The 22,731-nt window shown below is 43.6% G+C and overlaps 1 protein-coding gene across 1 annotated transcript in view; it reads right to left on the reverse strand.

Annotated features, from left to right (window-relative positions):
• Positions 1–12,604, reverse strand: part of LOC307228361 (transmembrane protein 266-like) — a gene marked incomplete at both ends in the record, with an annotated part of 40,980 nt that extends 28,376 nt beyond the window's left edge. The window contains 1 exon segment of the mRNA XM_079997999.1: positions 12,417–12,604. Within this exon segment, the coding sequence (XP_079854125.1) occupies positions 12,417–12,604 (188 nt within the window).
• Between the last annotated feature and the right edge of the window lie 10,127 nt (positions 12,605–22,731).

The following is a 22,731-nucleotide window of genomic DNA, read 5'->3' on the forward strand; positions in this document are numbered from 1 at the left end:
TGATTCGAACCTCATCTGCTCAGTACTTGTATATGTTGGGTAATGGTAGGTAATGGTGAAGGAATAAAAACATCATAGTACATTCTGCAATCAAAAAAGGTTATTTAGCTTTAAACATCCCAAACCTCCTTAAATACTTTCGAAAAAGGTTGACCACAAATTACATTTCGACAGAGATTCCAGACCACATGCAAAACAACAAGAGGAACACCTTTAAATTTGATTATAGAGCGTATCAATCCAAACCTAATTTTATCAATACATTAGTAGAGGTAGGCTGAGACTTCATCCCAATCACATTGCTCACGGTCATGGTAAAGACAGATAGGGAGAGATGTTCTAATGGAGAATATCGTGTCCCTTTTCAACTCAAGTCAAGTTCTACAGTATATAGGCCTTAATCACAGCAGAGTCTCAAAGGGCTTCACAGGCTTCACATTTCACATAGAAATCAACAGCAACTACTGGTCTTAACCCCTTCAAAGCAAGGAAGAACTCAGAGAACTCACAGAAAATGCTTTAAAGAAAAAAAAAGGAAGAAACCTTGAGAAAGTATGACAGAAGGAGGAATGACCAGGCTGCAGTGGATGACCAGGCTGGAAGGACCAGATTGCACTGGATTGACAGGTTTGGAGGTCAAGGCTGGAAGGACCAGGCTGCAGCGGATGACCAGGCTGCAGTGGATGGCCAGGTTGACAGGGCCAGACTGCACTGGACTGGAAGGTTGGCATGTCCAGGCTGGAATGACCAGGCTGAAGTGGATGACCAGGCTGGAAGGATCAGGCTGAAGTGGATGACCAGGCTGGAACGATCAGGCTGCAGTGCATGACCAGGTTGGAGTGGATGACCATGGTGAGATGACCAGGCTGGAAAGACCAGGCTGCAGTGGGTGACCAAGCTGCAGTGGATGACCGGGCTGGAATGACCAGGCTGCAGTGGATGGCCAGGCAGGAATGACTAGACTGGAATGACCCGGCTGCAGGGGATGACCAGGCTGGAAAGACCGGGCTGCAGTGGATGACCAGGTTGTAAAGACCAGGCTGTAGTGGATGACCAGGTTGGAATAACCTGGTTGGAATGACCAGGCTGCAGTGGATGCTGAGTTGGCATCATCAGTAACATCATATGACAGGTATCCTTAGATGTAAATACTGTAAATGCATACCCGAGGGGGAGATAGACCCTCCTTCTAGAAGCCCGGGCCTCGTAACAGTGTTGAAGAAGACAAAGTTCTCCTCTCCATCTGTCCCCTCAACTTCTTTGGGTCAACAACGTTCACATGTGGATGGACTAATAGATGTATGGAAGGACAGGAGAGGGTAGAAACAGCTCTGCATCCCATCCTTCCATCCTCATAACGAACATCCCACTGTACCACATCCTGGCCCCAACGTAACCTCTCTGCTTCCCCCCCACCGTAATATTAACCTTGTAACCGCAGCAAACCATTAAGTATAAATAAGTTTAACATTCATCTTAAAGGGTCTTTAATAGGTCAATTGATGAGGCCAAGGAGAGTGTGGATCTGTGTGATGATTTGACAATCCAACACAACGCATACATCTACATCTCTCTAGACTATAACTAAGCAATTTATATATATATATATATATATATATATATAAAATGTATTTCCACCTTAGTTATACCCGAGGCAATATCAAATGTCAAAAGTGGTAACCATCCCAAAAGACACCAAAACAGCTATTTGACCCCCAACGACCATCTTGGCTGGCGTGTTATATTGAGGCGTGCAGCCATCCCTGTGGCGGAGGGATTAAAGAAGGCCGGTGATAACGAGGAGACAGTTCCATCCCAGCCCGACTCTCAACTCTGTCTGCGATCTAATTAAGTCAAACCAAATGAGCTGGACGGGGCCAAAGCCCACAGAGAACGCTTTACACGACTTAGCGGGACTGGGGTGCAAAGAGAGAGCGTTTGGCCCCTTCACCTTCCTCCGAACGAAGGAGGAACAGTGGGGTTTGACGGTGAAGACCAGACACGGTGGAAAGCAAGTTATCAACATTGTTTTATTTGGCGTGGCCTTGGTGTTTTGGGGGCTTCCGCTTAATTAGGAAGAGCAAGTGAGAAATTCACGAAAAACTCAAGTGGCCACTCAAGCTTCCTGGGGTACGGCTTAATTAGAAAAGCAAAATGAAAAATCTCACAAAAAAACCCAAGAGGAGGGAACTCAAGAGGAGATCGAGGTGTGAGCTGAAGTTCTATTTTTATTTTGGTTTTAGAAAATAAAGAAAATCATTAAAATGTGTTAAAAATCACAACAATTAACAATGTAACTTAAAGGTGGCAAGGCCAATTTTTTGGTTACATCTAGGATAACTCTTTGCTTGCCCTAATAATAATTATTATAATAGCGATAATAATATTGTTATTAATTATTATTATTATTATTATTATTATTATTATTATTATTATTATTAATAATAATAATAATAATAATAATAATAATAATAATAACAATAATGATTATTATTATTATTGTTATTATTATTATAATTATTATTATTATTATTATTATTATTACTGTTGTTGTTATTATTATTATTATTATTATTACTGTTGTTGTTGTTATTATTATTATTATTATTATTATTATTATTATTATTATTACTGTTGTTGTTAGAGTTGTCACGATTATAACATCATCATCATCATCATCATTTTGTATGGTGGATATGTATTATTACACTACTTTACTATGATAGTGGCATAAAATGATCAATAAAGAAAATGATCAATCACAATCCTGTTCACACCGATTAACACTGCGTAGGAAATGTTCTTCCCCCCCCCGTTCCCTGTTCTGACACAGCCATAGAGTGAGATAAACCATCTGGCTCTGGCTCCTGGCACCCTGCCGTGGCCTCCTCACATTTTGGGAGCAGCCAGATCAGTGTCCTTGGATCTGATTCTGCTTCTGGGTCTGGCAACCGCACCGTCATCACTTGGTTTGGAGGTGACATCACGTGTGTTGCTCAGGTGCTCCATAGTAGTAATGCCGTCGCAGGGGGCGGAAGGCGCTCATGACTCAGTTTTTCCAAAATGATGCAAATTACAGGATGTTGAAGCGCACGGTGTTGCCAAAAATAAGAAGAAGAAACTGGAGAGAAAAGAACTTGAGAGGATTTGTCCAGGTCTCATTATGTTCAAGTTCAAGCCCCAGAGATTATTTGTCACTTCTGTCCATTAGTCTGTTGTGTTCCTTAATATTTAAATAAACAACAAAAAGACAATGCACAGTCTTTAATGGGAATGAGAAGAACTGCTGCTGGGGAAGTAGAACATTACTAGTTTACCCAACACTTAAAAGCAAGTCATAATTATTTAGCCTAAATGTTTGATGACTTTGATTTCAATATGATTTTGATTAGTAGTTATGACATAGTGTGATTTGTTGAAGTAGGTTTATTGTTTATTGTTAGAGGGTTATTGTTTATTTACGGGTTTTTTTAGGTTTAGGTTGTTTATTGCACATTACAATTTATTACAGTGCCATTTATGTCTATTTTTATTATTATTAAATTAGTTATTATTGCATTTTTTTATGAGAGCTGCTGTGACACTGCAATGAATAAAGTATCTGTCTGGGGTTTTTTTTATTGTTCATTGTTAAATTTAAGGTTAATTGTGTATTTTCTATTTTTCAGTACATTTTTTGGTTAATTGTATATCGCAATTTTTTTCTTCCTATTTGTCTGTCTGTCTGTCTGTTTGTCTGTCTATCTATCTATCTATTTATCTATCTATCGTCTATCTATCTATCTATCTATCTATCGTCTATCTATCTGTCTATCTATCCATCTATCTATCTATCTATCTATCTATCTATCGTCTATCTATCTATCTATCTATCTATCGTCTATCTATCTATCTATCTATCTATCTATCTATCTATCGTCTATCTATCCATCTATCGTCTATCTGTCTATCTATCTATCTATCTATCGTCTATCTATCTATCTATCTATCGTCTATCTATCTATCTATCTATCTATCTATCTATCTATCTTTCTATCTATCTATCTATCTATCTGTCTGTCTATCTATCTATCTATCTATCTATCTATCTATCGTCTATCTATCTATCGTCTATCTATCTATCTATCTATCTATCGTCTATCTATCTATCGTCTATCTATCTATCTATCTATCTATCTATCTATCTATCCGTCTATCTATACGTCTATCTACCTGTCTATCTATCTATCTGTCTATCTGTCTGTCTGTCTGCTTGTCTGTCTGTCCGTCTATCCTAGTCTAAGAACATTTTTAAATTTGCGTTCAACCAGTTACAAAATGCATGGAAGTGGAATTGCTCAGGAAGAGCTCAGCTTTGACGCTGCCAACCCTCCTGTCTGGTTGCACCCTGCATGGTAGATAATCAATCTGCAGCAATCAACACAGCTTCACACCAGCCTACATTCCTTTTTCACAAAAGTCACAGACTACTGTAGTAGCGTCCTACACAAGTATCAAGTACACATTCTAACAGTCCCGTAAAAATAACCTAACTGAGGTTAAAAAATAAATTAAAAAAAAAAAAATAAAAATAAAAGAAGTATCAAACAAACAAGCAGCAAGGGGGGGGGGGGGGGGGTTAAGCCGTGAAAGTGCTGAACAGGAGCGCCACGCCACCTTGGTCCTCCCAGCGTTTTTCCTCGACAGGAAGATGGATGGACCCAACTCTATTAATAACCACATTCCACTTACCAGCGAGCCAAAAACTGCTAACACTGCAACTGCCCCCTAACGCCGGCGAGAACAACCACCTCCCACAATGTCGCCCACTTCTCTCTGCCGGGAGAGAGGAAAAAAAACGCCACATTAGGCAACCAGCGACGCAGCGGGAGGAGGAGGAAGAGGAGGAAGGGGAGGAGGAGGGGGAGGAGGAAGAGGACGAGGAGGAGGAAGAGGAGGAGGAGGAGGCGCGGGGGGGGGAGTGGAGGAGGAGGAGGAGGAAGCGGAGGAGGAGGAGGAGGAGGAGGAAGCGGAGGAGGAGGAGGAAGAGGAGGCGCGGGGGGGTGGAGGAGGAGGTGGAGGAGGAGGAGGAGGAAGCGGAGGAGGAGGAGGAAGAGGAGGAAGAGGTGGTAGAGGAGGAAGAGGAGGAGGAAGAGTAGGAAGAGGAGGAGGAGGAGGAGCCTCTGCCCGTGAAACGCTCCCATCCTCTGATTTCCACACCGGGTCGAGGGTTGAATATGCGCGCAAATATTTTCGACACACTATGACCCGGAAGCCACCGTCGCTAAGTGGCGTTGTCGATCCTACTTAAAAGTGAAAGGTTACATATCCCAATGTCGGCTGCATACTCCACGGAAAATGACGGACAAACACTACATTAGGCAACAATCGAGGCGGTGGGAGGAGGAGGCGGCTGAAAACATCCAACCGTTCCACCTCGCCTCGGCCTTCCCCGCCGGGATGTGGGGCTGGAGCCGGCTTGACACTGAATTCGACAAACAACAGCAAACCAGAAGTCTGGTTCACATCTGTGGAGAGTCGTAAAACCACGTGAGAAAAACCTTAAAATCCCATTTTCCTGCGTCCAATCGAGGGCCCGTCCGGGATGCGCTCAGATATTTCCAAACTTGTGACAAAACACGATTGGATCCGAATCTGAATGATTGGTCTCGAATTCGTTTACTTCTCAAAAATAAGTCTCTGACACAATTCATTTCGGGCCCTTCTCAACAAACTCCTCGGGGCGGACTCCGGCGGTTCTACCCACGGCCGACGTAGTGGCGCGAGTGCGATTTTGAGACGCAGACAGGCGACGCATACGAAATGAAAGATAGGTTTGCGTTTGGGGGGGGGGGGGGGTGGGAGAGGGAGCTCACAAAGTGGAAGAGACGAGGTGACGGAATTAAATAGGAAAAGGAGGGGGGGGGCGGGGGGGGGAACAGAACGGCAAAATGGATGAGCTCAGTGGGAGAAAAAGGAGTGGGAGGAGAGCCTGCGTGGACTTGCAGGAGCACCGGGGGTCCTGATGCACAGCGACAGCACAAAGTGGAATATGAAGTGAAGCATGATGACAAACCATTAGATAACAATCACTACACCGCCCGCCCTTCCTCCTCTTCTTCCTCCTCCTCCTCCTCCTCTCTTTGAAATCGCTCCTCCTCTCAAATCACGCGTCCCTGTGCCTCCGCTTTCAATTTGAATGTGTGTCACAAATGTTGATGTTGTTGGGGGTTTTTTTTTTTTTTGTTTGTTTGTTTTTTTTTTCCCCATCCCCGCGCGAGGGAGGAGGGTCGGCGCATCGGACGGAGAGATAAGAGAAAAGGTCATCTCCTCCCTCGCCCCACCGGCGTCGGCGATATGCAAGCGTGGCGGGCAGCGGTGCTGCGTCACAGCACAGCAAACTGTTACAGCACGAACCCCTGCACATTAAGGACGAAATCTGAAAAAATAAAGGTAAAATAAAAGAGTGGTGGAAAAATAGAAAAGAATAGAGCAGGGATGGTGTTTTTTTTGTTGTTTTTTTTTGGTGTAAAGATGCGCCCAAAATGATTCCGGCCCTTCTACCATCTGTTGTTTGGAGCTGGACGTGGGCGTTAGTTTGGTTGGGGTTTCACTGAATTGAGAAAAAAGACGACGATCATCTTTAATCTTTCAAGGGAAAGGTGTGAGGTTCAGGGACGTCCGGGGACGGCGCAAATGGAACCCATCTCAACGTTCACGGCAGGGAAGGCACTCGTCTGCTTGGTCCACGTGTGGTAACTCAGACCGCTCTCATCTTAAACCTGTGACAATGCAGTTACTGTAAGTCTCTAGGTCTTAATTGGTTTTGCGACGAGTGGTTTGGGTTAATTAACCTCCCGACGCGGCGTCTGATTTATTAACCTACTTCAGCTGTAATTACCCGTAACCGAACCAAACTATTCTCACCATGTCTTACATTGTGGATACATCGTACTTATTAGACCTTGGACTCTAGCCGGAGAATTTGTACAAATTTGACATGATGGTCAAATATTAAAGCAGGAATCCATAATATTCTGTGTTCCCTGTCTGCGTTGGATGGATCACATTACAAGGGCCACCATTCCGTTCAAATCTGCGACTACCCTGCTTTGCCAAATTCAACACAGTTACAGTTCACTTCTCGCGAGCCGGATCAGCGCACTGTTGCCGGGTAAGGTGTGGCGGGGCCCGCCACCGACGTTGGCGGACAGCATAGGGAGCAGCACACACATAATGCAAATACACTGAACGGCTGTTTCTGATATGGTGCCGGCGAAACAAATACGGGATAAATATCAAATATGGGAATTTTTAAACAAAGAATTGTAACCGATAAGCGCCTTGAATATGTTTCGGTTACAGTACAAATGTTGCCTGACAGTGATATATATAAAAAAAAACGCCTCCGACAAAATTACTTTTGTCAGCGCCTCGGTCGATGACCCGCCGGCGTGTTGACAGAACACCTGCACGGTGCTTTGTGACATCCCGGCTTCCCGGTGACAAACGCTCCCGGCCTGATCCCCCCCGCCTCCCCGTTTACGGGACGCTCCGTCAGTCCCTCGGGCAGCCAATGAGCCGCCTAACGCAGGCTACGTCTTCCCACTTTCCCGGTGAAGACGTGGCGGAGCGGCTGACGGACTCCGCTTCCATCGCATCACCGCCCCGGCGCCGTCGGACCGCCGCCCCGTCGCCGCCGTCTCCGCTTCTCCAGACTCCACTTCATCATTCCGGGTGCCCGTGAAAACAAGGCTCATTTCCCCCTGTCCCCTTCCACTAAAGCTGAGTTCAGCAGCTGCTCGTTCTGTTCTTGTCGGATGCGTTCAGATGCAAAAAAAAAAAAAAAAAAAAAAAAAAAAAAAACCTTCTCCGGTTTTCCAAATCGGGACTTCCAAAAAGATAGGTTGGGCCATTTTTCAAGCCAGGCGCTATTAAAATGTGTGTTCCCGTCATTTATAACCCTGCGTGGCGCAAACTCGCTGAGCGCTTCACGATCGGGAGGCTTTGCCGCTCTGCTGCCGCTTCTCACTGTGTTTACGTGCAGCCCAATGGGGCAAACGTCTAAAGCCTTCAGAAACATTCCATCTTTTTGAAGAGGGGAAACTCACAACTCATCGCCTTTGCGTGTCGTACTGGGAAGAAAGTTGCTGCGAATCGTGCATTTGCGCGCGAGACTGGAAATGTGGAAGTTGCGCCGCTTCCTACTGGTAACCAATTGTCGATAAGGTGACACTTTTTTGAACGTACCGCGGCAATTGCAAAGAGTAGTTGAAATAAAATGTAATAACTTATTCAAAAGACGACGACATAAATGCTTGCCCTGCTGGACAAGCAGAGTGAAAAGTTACTTCTTATTTTTAAAATATTTTTATTCATGTCGATCTGTGAATATATAGTGGACAGTACATGTCCGGTTATGGTCCAATTTATGTTCGGTTTACTAACTATTGTGCATAATCTCCGGGTGCGTTGCAAAGACATTTCATTGCATATACGTATGAAAGTATGTATTTGTATGTGACATATAAACCTCTTGAATCTTGAATCTTGAAATGTTCTATTCTGTAGTGCTCGGCTTTATGTATCTCGTTTCTTGTTTGTTGCGCCGCTGAAACCCCTCGGGTTGCCCCCCTGGGGATTAAAAACATTTTATCTTACCTTATCTTATCTTTTCTTATCTTAATACATAAAGCACCATGGCGATTGCACAGAGGGAACACTGGAGTACGACCCGCTGGATAGATGCTGATGCATGACTCTGGTGTCTGCTCTTTCCCTCCAGTGGCTGTCCGTCCAGGAGAGGCGGATCGATGGGGTGATGAGGAGGCGGAAGCACAAATGCAATGATTCAAATCCCATTGTTGCTGAAATCCGCGAAAAAAAAACCAACCCAAAAAAAAAAAAAACCAGCGCGGGGCGCGGGAGGCCCCCCTGAGTGACTGACACGTCCCTATTAACGGGCTCCTTCTGCATCCATACCATTGTGATGATGAAGACATAACGTCGGGACTGGTTTTCCCTTTTCTTCACCGGGGGGCTCAGAATAGCTGCTTCTCAGTGCTTTGAAATGAACTTTAAGCCTCGTTTACTGGCCCCCAGTCTCGACTTGAAATGTGACAGATTGGCTGAAACAACAGAGGAGGATGGCGTGCGCGGACACGGCAGGCGCTCTCGTTGTTATGGGTACGTGTCGTTTGTGAGGATACTTCCTGTCACCTTGGAACGCAGTGAGGGCGTTCCATTTTTAGGAACCTCCTGGAATCCAAAAAGTTACGTCTTAGTTTGTATTAAAGCTTGCACAGCAGACCCAACCGGCTACAACCAAAGTAGTGATGGAGCTATGGACGACCTTTTGGAAATGTTACTTTTAATTATATTTTAATTATTATTAGTTATTAATTATGTTGATTATAATTGACTTGATATTTTTGTAACTTCGCTTCACAATCGCGCCACATTGAGGAACCAAACGAGGGTGTGTCCTGTGTTTCCCGCCGAAAAAGCAACATTCCCGGGGCGGCTGTATTTCCTAAAATTGCTTCCTCCCGGGGAAACGTCAAATGAAATTAGACAAACCCACTGTGCACGGCTTCAGGTTTACTCCGAACTCAAGAACCCACCAATTATTTCCACTTGGAGCCATTGAAACTCGGCCCTTATCTTCTACTGTAGGAGGACTGCTGCTGCAAAGTGAGGGAGGTGAACGCAGTGGATCCAGGGGATTGGTTTCGCCGTTTAAAGTTAAGTGGAGATAGAACAACATGTGTACAATCTGGAGCTTACGAGTGGTGGGATGGAATGGAATTTCAGGAAAACTGAAATGAGGAATCTAGGATTTTGACTTCTCCCTCTGCCAGCATTCTGCAGTAATGTCTAATATGTCGAATATGTCTAATGTCTGAAAATTAAAACAGTGACAATCCCAAGCACGGTAACAGGAACCAACCAAAACGACCAAAATGCGGAATGTCGGGAAACAAGTCTCATTTAGACATTTTGAGTTTCCTTGGAACCCGACGGCGATCGGCCCGACGCCTCGTTTTGGACGCCAACTCGATAGAGGACCAACGCCTAAAATCGACAGCGACTCCACCGTTCTCAGACAGGTGACGGTGTCGTTTTGGGAGCTGAGAGCCGGCTGTGACGGCTTCACCGTGACTTTGGCCACGTTGGTCCGAGGAATCCATCTGCTTCACCACGTGGAGGGAGAACCAATGGACTGAGGCCTGATTCGGTGTCAAACAGCGCGGCGTGTGTGTGTCCGCGCGCGCGTGTGTGTGTGTGTGCGTGTGTGTGTTGGACTGTGTATCGTAGCTTATGGTGTTTATGTGTGTCCCACTGGGCTCTCCAACCTCAGACCAGCTTTGAGTCATTATCGTGGGACAGGATGTGGAGAGCTGAGCAGAAGAAAAAAATCAAAAAAAGAAAACCGTGTTTTTTGTCTCATCAGAAGGACAGCTGTAACACGACCACACCGCCGTACGGCGACATTACGTTACGTAACCGGGGTTGACGAGCGAAACATTTCCGAAAAGGAATTGGGATCCCGAGTCCGAGATATTTGCTCCGTCCATTCCGCACAAGTCTACAAGCCTGGCCCACACCACAAGATTTTTTCAAATCTTAACAGACGTTGGAAACATGAGACGTAATGAGAGATGTCATGATTGCGGCGGACAAAGGGGCGTGGTCAAGCACCGGCTGCGGACGGCGGCGCGGTTCCCTTTTCCGCGGCCGCCAAGCTGCCTCAAATCCGACCAATCAGCGCGTCCGAACGAGGCAGGGAGCTTTCTTAATGTCTGTCTGCCTTGCAGAGGGAGTCGGCGCAGGGGCTCGTCGGCAGCCCAGCAGCGGAAAGCCGTTCCTCCTGCGCCCGAGATGACGATTATTATCATCATCATCATCATCATCATCATCATCGTCATTTTTAGAATAATCATCATGAAATGAGCGCGGCGCTGATTGGGCCGATTCGAGGCAGCTTGGCGGCCGCGGGAAAGGGAACCGTGCTGTCGTCCGCAGCCGGTGCTTGACCACGCCCCTTTGTCCGCCCACAATGATCAGTTTCACAGATTTGCCCCCCTAGCGTGTGGAGAGCGACCGCCAACAGATTCCGTTCATTCACAGCCAGAGTCCTGATCTCATGAAGCCGGGCGACATCTGACACGGAGGAGTCCCCGCTCTCAAAACCAGAAATCTGGGGCGGGTTAACATTGGGGGATGACGGGCTAGAACTAGTGATGCTTCACATTTGCCGCCGTGGCTGCTGTTGCGTTTGAATTGTTCCGTTTCAGTCAGCTCTCGGCCTTTCCCGCGTGACAGAGAGCCCCGCCCCGCACTACAGGATATCAGATCCTAAATACAGAACATGTTTAATACTTGTGTTTCGCGATCGGTGCCGCCGGCACGGACTCCCGAGCAGATCGGAGGAAGTAAAAATCTGGCACAATTTGACCCATGACAATTTGCCATGAAATGAATATTACATTTACATTACATTACATTTAGTCATTTAGCAGACGCTTTTATCCAAAGCGACTTACAATTGTTCAAACACCGACGGACGCAGACATCAGGAGCAATTGGGGGTTAAGTGTCTTGCTCAAGGACACTACAGCATGCTAGCAGGAGGAGCCTGGGATCGAACCAGCAACCTTTAGATCACTAGACCACCAGCTCTACCGCCTGAGCTACCATCCCCGAATATAGAAATACGAATAAAAAATTTGCCGTGAATTGCAGAACTTAGGCCAATACACAAGACACGGTCGGCTAATTGGGCGCAAAATTTCTCATGGCCTAGAATGAGAATAAGTTTGCCCAGTTTGAATAAGCTTGTCATGTCAACGTAAGAAAATGTCAAAAACCGCCAACAAAAAAAAAACCCTCTGCAGATGACAGACTAACGGAGTTTGGTAAAAATGGAACAGAGCTGGTGTGGCGCTGTCTGTCGATCCCCACGAACTCAGTGGACGTGGAGAGGGCGGAGTCAAAACATACAACGAGTTACACTCGCTGAAGCTGCTGACCCGTATCTGCATGATGTTATGCGTTGCATCGCTGCCACTTGATTGGTTGATTCACTGCACGAATAAGTAGGTGAACAGGTGTTCCTCATACGGTGAAGAGGGAGTGTATTTTGGCATGAAGGCAACCACCGTTGCAGGATGCTCCATGCTTACGTTCGGAGAAGGGAAGACGTATAACGACCCTGTGTGCTTGAAAAGCTTAATTCAATCATTTCCCTGAAATGTCAGATTTTTCCTTTTAAAATCCGTGAATCTATTATTTTTGAGAAACTAGGCCATGAATTTGGGCGGAGTCTCGTCCATCGCAAAAGAACAATTCGACGCTGAGCTGTGGTCGTCCCGTTGTCTGCGAAGACGCTTTCTCCGACGGTGAACCACAGCGAAACCAAGACAAACACCGCTCACCCTTCTCTGCTCTCGTCCTCGTCCGCGTTGGAGAGGAGCTGGGAGCCGGCCAGCGACAGGTCCAGCGCCGTCAGGGGAAGGTCCCTGTAGCCGAAGCTCACCAGGTGGAGCGGAGGGGCCAGGCGGGGGCTCTCGTCCTCCACCGGCTGTGAGATGATCTCCAGCTCCGACAGCCCGGCGTGCTCCATCTCTCTGCTTGCATACACACACCATGCGCCGACATATTTGAAAACGCACACGCACGCACGCGCACACACACACACGCACACGCACGCACACATGCACAAACACACACAAAGGAATGGAAAGACAAATGTATTTTAACGGTTTATAACCCATCCTCCCCCAGTAATTAAGGTAATAATGAACAAAGTAAATTAATAAACAATAAATACATGTAATAACTAATAAATATAATACTTAAAAATGTAAATAATTAATACATATAGAAACAAAAAAATGAATATATAAATAAGTAAATTAATACAAAAATACAGAAATAAAACAACTAATTAATACAATAAATACATTTTATGGAAATTATTGAATAAATGAAGAATATATGGAGCCGCGTTCAGATCATTTTAATGCGTTACACCAAGCATCATATTTGCTTCACCTAAATGCGGCCACATGCTTTAAAGCCTGCATTTTAAAACGCTCCATAATTAAACGTAATGAAAGAAATGTCACATCAACGTTCTCCCGCTTCGCCTCGTCCCACCTGTTTATCATATAATCAATCCGGAGCGCCGGACGTTTGATCGATACGTTTTAATTACTGTGCATGACTCACATTTATGGGATCCCCCCCCCCCCGCGTTACAGACCATCGGGGTAAGTAAGTAATGACTTACAAATTGGTCACAGAAATTCTAGTTTTTTCCCCCCTCAAACCAAAAGCTTTATAGCTACGCCCTACGCTTCTTCGCTTAGTGTTCCTGTAATAGCACAATAACAATAACACAAAGCCAGTGTATTGTGCGCCCGTAGCATGTAACCCACGGGGCCCGGTTGTGTCAAAAAATAAAAGCTGGGCCGTGGCGGTAAAGCGCGGAGGTGGAAAGAAGCGCGTCCCTCCGTGGAGTGCAGCTGCAGACGGACTGAGCGTGCCCAGTGGGGAGTATTTTTAGAGCACAGCAGATGCTGGTGTATCATGTCTGCTGTGACGTCGCTTTTTTTTTCTGGGTTTTTTTCAGGGGTTTTTTTTTTCAGCTGAGTGGATGGCCCACTCTCCTTCAAACGTCAAGAAACTCAAGCACGAGGAGCGGAAGGGGGAGGAGAAAGAGGAGGGGGAGAGGAAGGGTGAGATTAGACACAAGGAAAAAGAAGGAAAGGAAAGTAGTAAATCTGCTTTAATCAATACCATAGTCTCTATAGTAGAGCCTAAATCTACTATAATCAACACCATAGTCTCTATAGTAGAACCTCAATATACTATAGTCTCTATAGTAGAGCCTAAATCTACTATAATCAATACCATAGTCTCTATAGTAGAGCCCAAATCTACTATAATCTCTATAAAAGAGCCTAAATCTACTTCAGTATAATATCTATCATAGTCACTGCAGTAGAGCCAAAATCTACTATATCTACTATAATGACTACCACATTCACTGTAGTAGAGCCTAAATCAACTGTAGTGCCTATAGATTCACTCTCCAAAATACATTTTACATTTACCCCCGATGTGCCAAGCCTCTTTTGTACAGTATAGATATCACGTTATTAATCCTGTGGGGAAATTCCAGATTCAGAACAGGAGTATCAGGATGTCACAGTACGCCGGTGCACTCTGTAAGAAAGGGATCCAAGTTTTGTAAAAACACCGCCCAAGCCTCATATCAGTCCTTATCCACGTCCCAAGCCCAAGGAGCACAATAAACATTGCCCTCTGTTCTCTCCTCACTGAGTTTGGGACGAGGTATTTTATGTCATTGAAGTTGATGTTAATCTGCATTCCCCTATAAATACCTGCCCGTCTATTTGCCTATGTGTAGTTTTTACTTTGTCACCCAGTTATTCAGGCTTCCATTGTAAGGAGCGGTTACTAGAGGCCTCCAACTCTCAAATACAACCTCACCTCAGCTTTTAAGTCGCAAATACTGCTCCTCCTACTCCTTTACTTGGATTCCTCCCACTGGAAGTCACCGATACAGAAATAGCCTACAACAGCCTAGAGGCCTGAAATGGAATGTGTGGAAGAAGTATATTTTCAACAAATTATCTAAAGAAATAGACTTATATTCATACATCTCATATTTCCGTAAGACTCAAGATGTCAAAAGTCTGTAGGCCAGAAACACTGTAACATGTAAAGTTACATTGTACGGTATAAAGTTTGGCATTACATTAAGTTGTTGAAAAACAAACTATGCATGCCCGTATTTTGAAACTGTGACAATCACTGGTACTTTTCAAGTATATCACATGCAGCTGCTATATGCTCGGTTTTATTTACTTTAATTCGCTACCCTCTAAAGTCAGTATAAAGGATTTATATAAGTAAACTATTTCATACAAAAGTAAATTAAGGTTTCCACAAACCATCTTGGTGTAAAACGGATCTGGCCGAGATCAAACGAGTCGGAGGAATTCCCGCATGACTTGAACGCAGCACGACTGACCTTTACCTCAACAAGACATTAGGAGACGACCAAATAAGGAGATACGTATGATTAAATAGGGAAACATGCAGAACAGCAGGACAATAATATGGCACAACGTGTCATTTGTCAGAGATTCGGACCTAATTCAGTACTTTCTACGGTATTTGTAGAAGTTGCAATAATATTTTTTGTAGCATTGATGATGGATCTTAAAGGTACAACCAAGACATATATATTTGGGCATGTGGTTAGAATAATTAAGGACGTGTACTTAGATAAATACATTGACTATGGGTCTACACTGACTATGGGTTTTCAGACAGCAACCACAGTGTGTGTGTGTGTGTGTGTGTGCGTGCGTGTGTGTGTGTGTGTGTGTGTGTGTGATAAATCCAGTTTTCCTGCAGCGTCTCCTACCGCCCCCCCCCCCCCCCCCCCCCCCTGCCCCGCCTCCCCGTGGCGTTCATCCCAAACAATCAGGACGGGACACGTAAGCGCTGCTGACAGACTCAAGCTGTCCGGGGCCCCCGAGCGCACAATCACACTGCTGCACCGCGGCGAGGGCCCCGGTGTGATGGCCGTCCGCCAGGGAGAGACTTAAAGAAAGGCCACTGACCCTGTGCCATGCGACCCACAATGCACTTGGATACACTGGAGGAATGTGATGTATGTGGCAATTGAAAAAGGGCCCTTGACTATTTTAATGTATTGAGTAATAATGGTTGAAAGTCATTCGCTGAGAAATGACCGTGATCATTCAAGGATCTAAATTGATTAAATGAAGATGAGCATGTTTACTTATTTTAATGAAATGCATTTGACTTGTTTGATTTTTCATTGTTACTATTTGATTTCCTTCCATATGCAAATAAAGCATTTTGAGTTGCATGTTGTGTATTAAAGGTGTAAATACAAACAATAATTATATTATTTATTATTATTATTATAATTATTATTATTATGATAATGGTTATTATTATTGTTATAATAATGACAATAATCATTATAATAATAATAATAATAATAATAATAATAATAATAATAATAATAATTTGATTATTATTATTATAGAAGTTATAAATCACAAACACACACACTCTTGTGTGTATGTATTTTGAAAAGGCATGTCAAGGCACATGTAAAGTGCATGTATACATGACTATCTCCATAATTATTTTATATTACAGTAGGCGGAAAGGCCCTTGGGAAATAAATAAATAACAAAACCCGGTACGCATATCTCTGCCCTTCAGCGGGGAAAAAAAAGGATGAAATGAAAGAGTGGATGGTGGCGTCGCAGAAAAGGTCACCGGGAAACAGAATTCACTGAAGGCTTTACACCGGCCAAAAAAAAACACAGAAGGTCATGGAAGTGAAGTGTCTGGTGGCACTAACACTGAATAATGTCCTTTAAAAGCACAACCTCTGGATGAACTGATAAAAGGGGGGGGGGCGGAGGGAAATGCTGTGAAGGGGAAGTTAATTTATTCACTTCCTGGGCGTGGAGGTAGTAGCGCGGCACATATTACCTCCACGCGATCGATGGAAATTGAACTACGGAGCGAAGTCAGCGCTCAGACGTCTGAATGAGGTTGAAACAGTCCGAGCGACTTCAAAGTGGTTGGAAGTGAATTCGGAGCGTCATCGTCAGGGCGATGTTTGAGCGGTGACCTCTCCCAAATCATGGACAACATACTTTGGTGCCGAATGAGAGATTAGGCTTTGTTTATTTCGGGAATGAAAAACATTAAATTTGATTGCAGGGGCAATCTGTAATTTAAATCTTCGCGTAATGCTTAAAATCGGCTAAAGTATAGCAAAAATCAGAAATCAGACCGATCTTATCGTTTACCCTTTCTGGTAAAAAAAACAACATATATGTAAATTAATACTTTTCCATACATTATACTGATTTATATTGATGCATATTTCCAAAACTTCCAACACTGGTATAAAATAGAATAGAATAGAATAGAGTACAACAGAGTAGAATGGAATTGATGGGAATGGAATAGAATAGAAAATAATAAAATAGAACAGAATAGAACAACAGGGTAGGGCAGAATGGCAACAAAACGAAATAAAATATAACACAATAGAATAGAAGGGAATTGAATAGAATAGAATAGAAGTAAAACAGAAGGGAATATAATAGAATAGAATAGAATAGAAGTAAAATAGAATAGAATGGAATAGAATAGAAGGGAAAGGAATATAGCAGAATAGAACAGAATCAAATAAATTCGAAGGGAATTCAATAAAATAGAACCAAATAGAATAAAACACAAGGAAAATATAGAAGAATAGAATAGGATAGAATAGAATAGAACAACCACCTCTAACAACGGAACTTAAATGGTGGCTCCATGATGATGTATTTGAATATTATAACGCTGCATTGTATGTGTTGTATTGCATTTTTGAAGATATCTCAATTTATAACAGTCAAACTGCCTCTCCGCGCGATTAGCATTGAATTATATTGATATATCCAGCTGTGACGTCTGTATCGTGATGTATGTTCTCGCCAGATTCTCGTCTCCTTTTGTAACAAGCGATAAATTGAACATATTTAGAGTGAACCCAGAGAGCTTCCGTGGAGCTTTATAGGTTCAGGTTTTTGAGAAAGGTGATCTGGGACTGAGGCCTGACGTGCCCGACGGTTCCCCGAGAGCAGATGTTTCCTCCAGCTGCTGGACCCCGGCTTCACCGTGCGTTAGTGTTACCTGCTCAGCAGCTTACATCATGCCGTTTAGATTCTATATCTTCCAGTGACATCACATCCTCTGTCTGTCCTCACTTCCAGAGACGTGGTGTGTGAATGATGCAGAAAGGCATCAAAGGAAGGAATTAAAACGAATTAAAAAAACGAAAAAAAAAAAACAGCAAAGGCCTTTTGAGTAGTTAATATAAACAAAAGGAAGTGCAGGTACCGGCACAATAAGGAAAAGACTTAATTTTTGTCTTGAAGTCTGGAAATCTATAAGATGTAGTAGACTCTGTAACAGTCAGCCACATTCCTCCTGAATAACTTATCCTGGACATAGAATCACATTTTGTATTATTATCATAGAATATTATTATAGTATAACATTATTTGGGGTCCAGCCCCGAAAGGGCATGCTCCTCAGATACAGTCACGACTGTAGCGGCGCGAAGCAACTTTTGGGATTTGGCGCCCCTTCAGTTTCTGAGTGCAATTGCACTTTTCACACCACTGTCGTAAAAACTCGGTCCTTGTGTCTGAAAATCAATTATTTTACCGGATAAATATGAACCTTATCGGTCACGTTTCAATAACAGTCTATGTTACAAACGCAAATATAATGTACACCTAGGTGACAGCGTCCCTTGCATGGACCTCGTCGCTTGCATGGACCTCGCACTCAGTCCACGGCTCCCTCCGACGGGCCCCCTGCTACCGGTGTAGGTACCAGATGTGCTCGGCCTGGCAGATCGGCTCGCACGCGCGAGTCAGAGGGTGAAACCAACCCCGTGGCGTAATGAAAGTGAGGGCCGGCGCGCTGAGGTGCTGGTGCCGGGCGCACCACTGGCCCGTCTTGCCGACGGGGAGGTGGAGCAGCTGCGTTTTGTATGAGCATTATTACCGGACATTTAAACGGCAAGATTCTAATTTATAATTTTTTTTATACATTTTACCAGGCAACACACACTTGTCCCGTTGTTTTGTACCCAAACACCAAAGTTACGTTATGCAAAAACAGGTATCATTTCGATGGTACACTGATTTTTATGGAGAATGGTACATTCTCAGTGTACCATCGAAATGGTTCTGAGGTTGTTATTTTAAGGTAGAAATTGTACATGTTTTTGCTTTAACTAAATGAATATAACATACAAACTCTTAACCATACAAAGTTACAAAGTGACAGGTATTATTTTATTACTATTAAGCTTTATTATGTTTGAAAAAAATAAGTAAGGCATTCCCAGAAGACAATTGGATTAAACGAAGTGCAGCGAATTAAATGTCATAAATATATACGCTTCCCGGGGACAACTCACATCTACAAAATTAAAACCCAATTACATCACTGTCGGAATTTATAGACATTTCAGAGATATCAATGTGAACACACTTCCTGAATTATAATTACTGGTAACAATAACCATAAGCAAAAACATAACACAAGGACTATGTATTTATACATGTGTTTTGAAATATTTTCATTATTTTCATGTTTTTGGGTTCCCTTCCAGTTACCACAAAGATACGTTACAATTACAACAAAAATGTGTAGCCCACTACACACAATTCATTTCATTATATATCCCCTACAATTGAGGTCAGTTAAACCATTTACTTTAGTTGATTTATTTATAGGTTTATAAAATACATTATTATTGTGAAGGCAGTTTTCTGTTGATTTTCAAAATGCCATCAAATAATTCTGTCCTACAATTCCTCCTTAGTGCTCTCCTGCTGCAACAACTTGAAAAAAAAAAAAAAAAATCAGATTTTAATAACACTGGATATTAACGACGCCCAAAAGGCACAATAAGTGCGTATTAATTTTACAGAGCAAACTTATCTTTAATTAACGTCCTGCGGAGCGGAGAGTCTGGACCCGAGTGTGACTGCTCTGTTGACCTTTACAGTTATTAGCTAGAGAACAGGATGGAGAGAGAGAGAGAGAGAGAGAGGGAGAGAGAGAGAGAGAGAGGGAGAGACAGAGAGAGAGAGACAGAGAGAGAGACAGAGGGAGAGACAGAGAGAGAGAGCGAGAGAGAGAGAGACAGACAGAGAGAGAGAGACAGAGACAGACAGAGAGAGAGAGAGAGAGAGAGAGAGACAGACAGAGAGAGAGAGACAGAGACAGACAGAGAGAGAGAGCGAGAGAGAGAGAGAGACAGACAGAGAGAGAGAGACAGAGACAGACAGAGAGAGAGAGAGAGACAGAGAGAGACTGAGAGAGATTTTTTGATTTTTAAAGAGAGAGAGAGAGACACAGAGAGAGACAGAGGGAGAGACAGAGAGAGAGCGAGAGAGAGCGAGAGAGAGAGAGACAGACAGAGAGAGAGAGACAGAGACAGACAGAGAGAGAGAGAGAGAGAGAGAGAGAGACAGACAGAGAGAGGGGGGGGTGAGTGAGTGAGTGAATGAGAGAGAGAGACAAAGAGAGCGAGAGAGCGAGAGAGTGAGTGAGTGAGTGAGTGAGTGAGTGGAGAGAGAGAGAGAGAGAGAGAGAGAGAGCAAGAGAGCGAGGGAGAGAGTGAGTAAGTGAGCGACAGTGACTGAGTGAGTGAGTGAATGAAAGAGAGAGAGAGCGAGAGAGAGAGAGAGAAAGAAAGGGGGTGAGTGAGTGAGTGAGAGAGAGAGAGAGAGAGAGAGAGCGAGAGAGAGTGAGTGAGTGAAAGAGAGAGCGAGAGAGAGAGAAGGGGTGAGTGAGTGAGTGAGTGAGTGAGTGAGTGAGTGAGTGAGTCTCTTGCCTATTTTATCTATATTATTTATCGTCTATTCCACTGTTTGTTCCCTGTTTGGTATTTGCTCGGATTTCTATTATTATAAATCTTCATGGCATTTTTCTGGCTAGAGGTATCTGAAACACGGCAACCGCAGAACGCACAGACGTGGTTGAGGCCTCGTATAAACCGGGACGTCTCCGATGTCGTGAAATGAAATGAGTTCAAATCTGTCGCAATATTACCGGAAGTAGAAGAACGTTGAGGCGACTTGATTAGTTTGAGGACCGGGGCGTTTTCAACATTCGAAGAAATAAGTCCGGGCTTCGTCTCTCGCAAGTCATTTGAATCCAGCGCCTTGCACCCCGTGGACTGCACAGCGTTTCCTACGAGGAGACCAGTGACACTCAACCCGCGGCTCGCGAGCCGCATGTGGCTCTTTTTTTGACTAGTTGCAGTTCTTTAAAATGTTATTCAAAATGAAGTAAAAAAAATTCTAAAAGAGTATTTCAATGAATGTTGTCTGAGACATTGTCTGCAGTATTCAAAACCGAATTTCCCATAAAAATAGTGGTCCAGCAGAATCAACCAATGGATGTATATTGTGGCATCAACTCCTTCCACGTCGACAGGGGGGAAACATCAACCTATGGCGGCTTCGAGAGAGAGGGCGCATCCACTGTATAGAGCTTTGTTTCCTGGTAGTGATCAATGATCTGTCAACTGACTGATCAATGGCTGATCAGCCCATTTCTACAAGCAATTTTATTATGAATTATTCCCATTTCACTACCATATTTAAGTAGTAACCTGGAACCGCGACTCATCAGCGACCAACCGCTCATGCAAGACCACCATGTCCAAAGCCTTTTGTTAGTCGCATTAGTCACAAATGACAGTTTTCTGGGTTCCCCTGAAACGCAGCATCACTTCCTATCAAGCCACTAACAATTTTCCGAGTTCCCATGGAACGCAGCATTAATTCCTGCCAACACGAGTTACAATTTCCCGAGTTCCGATGGAACGCAGCATCGGCTCCCTCTTCTCTCGACCTGGCACAGATCCTGCGCGAAGCCACCAATACACACCAACAGAGTCTAGACCGCAGTGCATCGCCCCCCTATGGGAAAGCCCCCAGAGACACAACCTGCACATAAATAACAAACTGGATGACGATGTCACAATGCGCCCTGCTCATCAAACTAATCAAGGTGCGGCAACGTTCTTCAACCTCCGCTAAATTTGCAATGTTTTTTTCCCCCACAAATTCCTGCTCCGAATGCACCTTGCTATTGATCCAGCCTGAACCACAAGACGTCCGAAACGTCCTGGTTCCAACGAGATCTCAACCAAGTCTGTGGCAGACGAGGGGGCGTGGTCAAGCCACGGTCTGCGGGTGACAGCTTGACAGCCAACACATGCCGTGCCAATAAAGCTTTGATGGAACGATGGAAGCTTGAGAGAAATGAAACGCCCCAAAGACACTTCATAAAACACTTTGGGCGTAACCCAAATGAGATCGTTCCACCTGCAAGATGACCCTCAGAACCTCAGAAAGGGGTTTCATTATCAGCAGCAGTTACTGTGGATGTGTCTGATGTTTGCTTCTGCTGTGAAAATCGAACTCACCTTGAGATGCTTTTTAACTTCTTCAGCTTCCTAAAGCGTCCTAACATGAAGAAAATACATTCAAGACTCGATAAGACCATAATAAGAATGTGTGGTCGCTTACATTTAGAAATAATCTTCCTCCGACGCTTTTATTTTGAATTCTTTGTTACGCTTTTACTTCAGAATCAGCCTTTATTATATGATGACAAAGACAAGGAATTTGTCAGTGGCTCTCAGTTCTCAGAAAGAACATACAGTAAATGGTAAAAATAAATAAATTAACAAATAACAAACTAACAAACAAATAAATGAATAAATAATGTTTAAGTGTGACTATATATATATATATATATATATACACTAAGTAAGATGTATAATATAGAGTATTTACAATTAATGCAACATGGCATAACAATAATAATACAGTATTGAATTTGCCGATTGATGGTTTTCTAAACATTTGTTGCCCTTGAAGCAATATTGTTTCATTATTTAAGAAATTTTAAGATTTATTATTTTAAAGATGGTCGAAACACTTGAGCAATGTAACACTTAATAACCTAAACAAAAAAAACCTCATTGTTGTATGATCTAAAATTAACCAACGATGGATGGATTTTGGGCTGTTTGGACATCACTGCCCTCATAAATCATCATACCTCTGATCTAAA

The sequence above is a fragment of the Zeus faber genome (genome assembly GCF_960531495.2).
Source record: "Zeus faber genome assembly, chromosome: 3".
NCBI classification, from domain to species: Eukaryota; Metazoa; Chordata; class Actinopteri; order Zeiformes; family Zeidae; genus Zeus; species Zeus faber.